General features: G+C 30.9%; 1 protein-coding gene across 1 annotated transcript in view; it reads right to left on the reverse strand.

Moving 5' to 3' along the window:
- LOC106878539 (serine/threonine-protein phosphatase 6 regulatory ankyrin repeat subunit B) overlaps positions 1 to 3,141 on the reverse strand; it is a 187,752-nt gene that overhangs the window by 62,622 nt on the left and 121,989 nt on the right. The window contains exons 16-17 of the mRNA XM_052969466.1: positions 2,621 to 2,719; positions 711 to 911 (exon numbers count right to left, since the gene is read on the reverse strand). Coding sequence (XP_052825426.1) covers positions 711 to 911; positions 2,621 to 2,719 — 300 coding nt within the window. The remainder of the gene's footprint in view (positions 1 to 710; positions 912 to 2,620; positions 2,720 to 3,141) is intronic.

Genomic DNA, 3,141 nt, shown 5'->3' on the forward strand with positions numbered 1-3,141 from the left:
ATATATATATATATATATATATATATATATATATATATATATATATATATATATACTATATTATATATTATATATATATGTATATTATATATATATATATAAATATATTATATATTGTATATATGAATATTATATATTATATATATAAATATATTATATATTATATATATAAATATATTATATATTATATATATATATATATATATATATATGAAAAAATGAGAAACCAGTAAATGAATTATAGATATGATTCATAATTCCAAATGGGTGTGCACGCACGATCACGTCCATACACACAAGCCTGCACTCACCCACTTACACATATTCACTCACACGCACAAACATACAAATACTTGGATACACTCACTTTTTCATAATAATAATAAAAAGCCCCACCCACTTAAATACATAGAGACGTTCATTCGCTGACACTTACACACACCCGCACACCCGCATATACATTCATTCTTTCATATACGGAAGTAGACACACATTCACTGACACAACCAAGCTCATAAGATATACATACACACATTGTACCACGGGCATACACGTACATATAACACAAATAAATAAACCCAAATACACATTATTCCCTCACAAACATACATGCACTCTCATATACAGACGCTTACCGGCACATATTCTCTCACACCCGCACGTACTCACATTAAAAGAAATGCAATAAAGGAAGAGATTTTAATACAGACCAGCGTAAGGGCATCAATCGATGCATTGTGTTTCTCAATGAGTAACTTTACTAAGTTACAGTAGCCATTTTGTGCGGCTAAATGAAGTGGCGTCACTCCGATTTTGGATTTTGCATTCACAAAAGCTTTATATTCCAGCAATAAATCTGCAACTTCTTCATGACCATTCTCTGCTGCTAAATGCAATGCTGCTTTTCCATGCTGGAAACAGAATAAAAAAGAATCAGGAACGAGTTAATAAATATAAAGCAAAAAAGTGGAAATATTTTTATCTGTAAAATAGCGAATCATTGGGAAGTATTTGCTGAGACTTGTATAAGTTTTACGAAAATAGGTTTAGTAACAGCCAAAATAAGATTGGCAATTGTCAAAGTAGGACCGAGAACTCTTAGAATAGAATTGGCAATTGTCAAGGAGTGACAACTGTTAAAACAGGACTGGCAGTTGTCAAAACTAGGACTGGCAATTGCCAATGTAGAATTGACTACTGTAAATTGACAGTCGTCAGAATGGGATTGGCAATCTTCGAAGTAGGATTGAAAATAGAATTGAAAGCTGTCAAAAGAGAATTGAAAATCGTTAATAATTGATTGGAAATTATCAAAAATAGTATCTGCAACCTACGAAATAAGATTGGTAACCTTAAAAATAGGTTAGTTAGTAGAATTCTTATTTGTAAAGAAGATAGGCAACCATCGAAAATATAGTTATTTAGCCGCACAAAATAGGTTATCATCGGCCGTCAAAATTGACAGTTGTCAAAATAGAACTTGCCATTGTCAAAATAGAACTTGCCATTGTCAAAATAGAACATGCCGTTGTCAAAATATAATGTTGGTAAGAGTTAAAGTAATTTTACTAGCGTCATGCTCGATTGGCAATCATCACAATATTACTGACCACCGTCAAAAAAAAAAAAAAAAAAAAAAGAATTAGCAACTGTTAAAATAGAATTAGCAACCATGAAAAATAGAAATTGTAATTACCAAAATAACATTAGCAGTTATCAAAATAGAATTCACAATCGTCAAAATAAGTTTCACAACAGTCGAAAATTGTCTTTTGCCTTGAGGGCTGATGAAATTTAGTACATGACCAGATATTTATAAGGAAGAGCTATAGAGAATTTAATCGCTTGCGGTGATATTTATTTTATTATCGATACTAATTTTATTATCGATCCCGGATTTGAAAGGCAAATTTAACTCAGTTTGATTTGAACTTAGGCTTGAACCCCCCTTCTCCCAAATGGGAAATCTAACGAATACTGCGTGACACATATTCTGACATTCTATCATAAATTTCGATCAGTTTTTCACCTGTGAATAAGTAATATTGAAATAATTCGTTTTTTAACGTTTGAACTCGAAATAGAAAAGCTATGGATAATAGCGAGGAAATATTGGGCTAAAATAGCTTTTAGTTAGAAAAATTCGAAGGTTGCTCGTGAGCTACGAATCCCTTTCTGTAAAAATGACACATATTCTACAATTGGATCAAAGCAATCTTTCAAATTTCTCTACAAATTTCAGAAACTTTATTCTTACCAGCGAGAATTGTATGTTATTGACGATGACGTCATAAGAATTTAGAAACTTCGAGTGTACGTGAAATAATTTGTTTTTTTAACAGAATTTTTCTATCCAAGGTTTTTTAAACCCAATATTTATACGCTATTATTTGTAGTTTTTCTACTTCGAGTTCAATCATTAAAAACAAATTATTTCATGTTCAATCGAAGTTTCTAAATTCTCATGATATCAAACAACACTACTTTTAAACATAAAAACATAAAAAAAACATTGATTATATAAACTCCAGAATTTGGTTTGGACTTATTTTATCGTCCCACTCCACTCCACCTCGTGTAATAAACTTATAAAGAAATAGAGTTTTGTAGAGAATCTTACCTCATCAAATACATCTATACGTGCGTTGTTCTGCAGGAGAATCTTGACAATTTCCAACTGGCCTTTCTCACTTGCAACTAGCAGAGGTGACCAACCATTCTGCAAGAAGAAGAGGAAAAAAGAAAACAGAAAGAAAACAATTGAAGAATTTGGAGACGAAAAAGGGAGAAAGATCAGAAAGACGAATAAGGGTTTATAAAGTTTTAACACAACTTGGAAGAAATTTGTGTAACTGATTTAGTTGACTCTACAGTTCTATATTTAAGAGATGAGGAATTATGTACATTATTTACATTATTTACATTTGACGGATATTTGTCCTCATCTTGTTTGTTGTTAACACAACGTTTCGGCTGATTTACCCTCCAGCCTCCATCAGGTGTCTTGGGCAAATTTCGAACCTGGATTCTCATTTCTAAGGTATTTTTCGATGTTATTATTATTATTATTATTATTATTATTATTATTATTATTATTATTATTATTATTATTATTATTCAGGCAGTGACCTGAATAATAAT

The sequence above is a fragment of the Octopus bimaculoides genome, chromosome 7 (assembly GCF_001194135.2).
Source record: "Octopus bimaculoides isolate UCB-OBI-ISO-001 chromosome 7, ASM119413v2, whole genome shotgun sequence".
NCBI classification, from domain to species: Eukaryota; Metazoa; Mollusca; class Cephalopoda; order Octopoda; family Octopodidae; genus Octopus; species Octopus bimaculoides.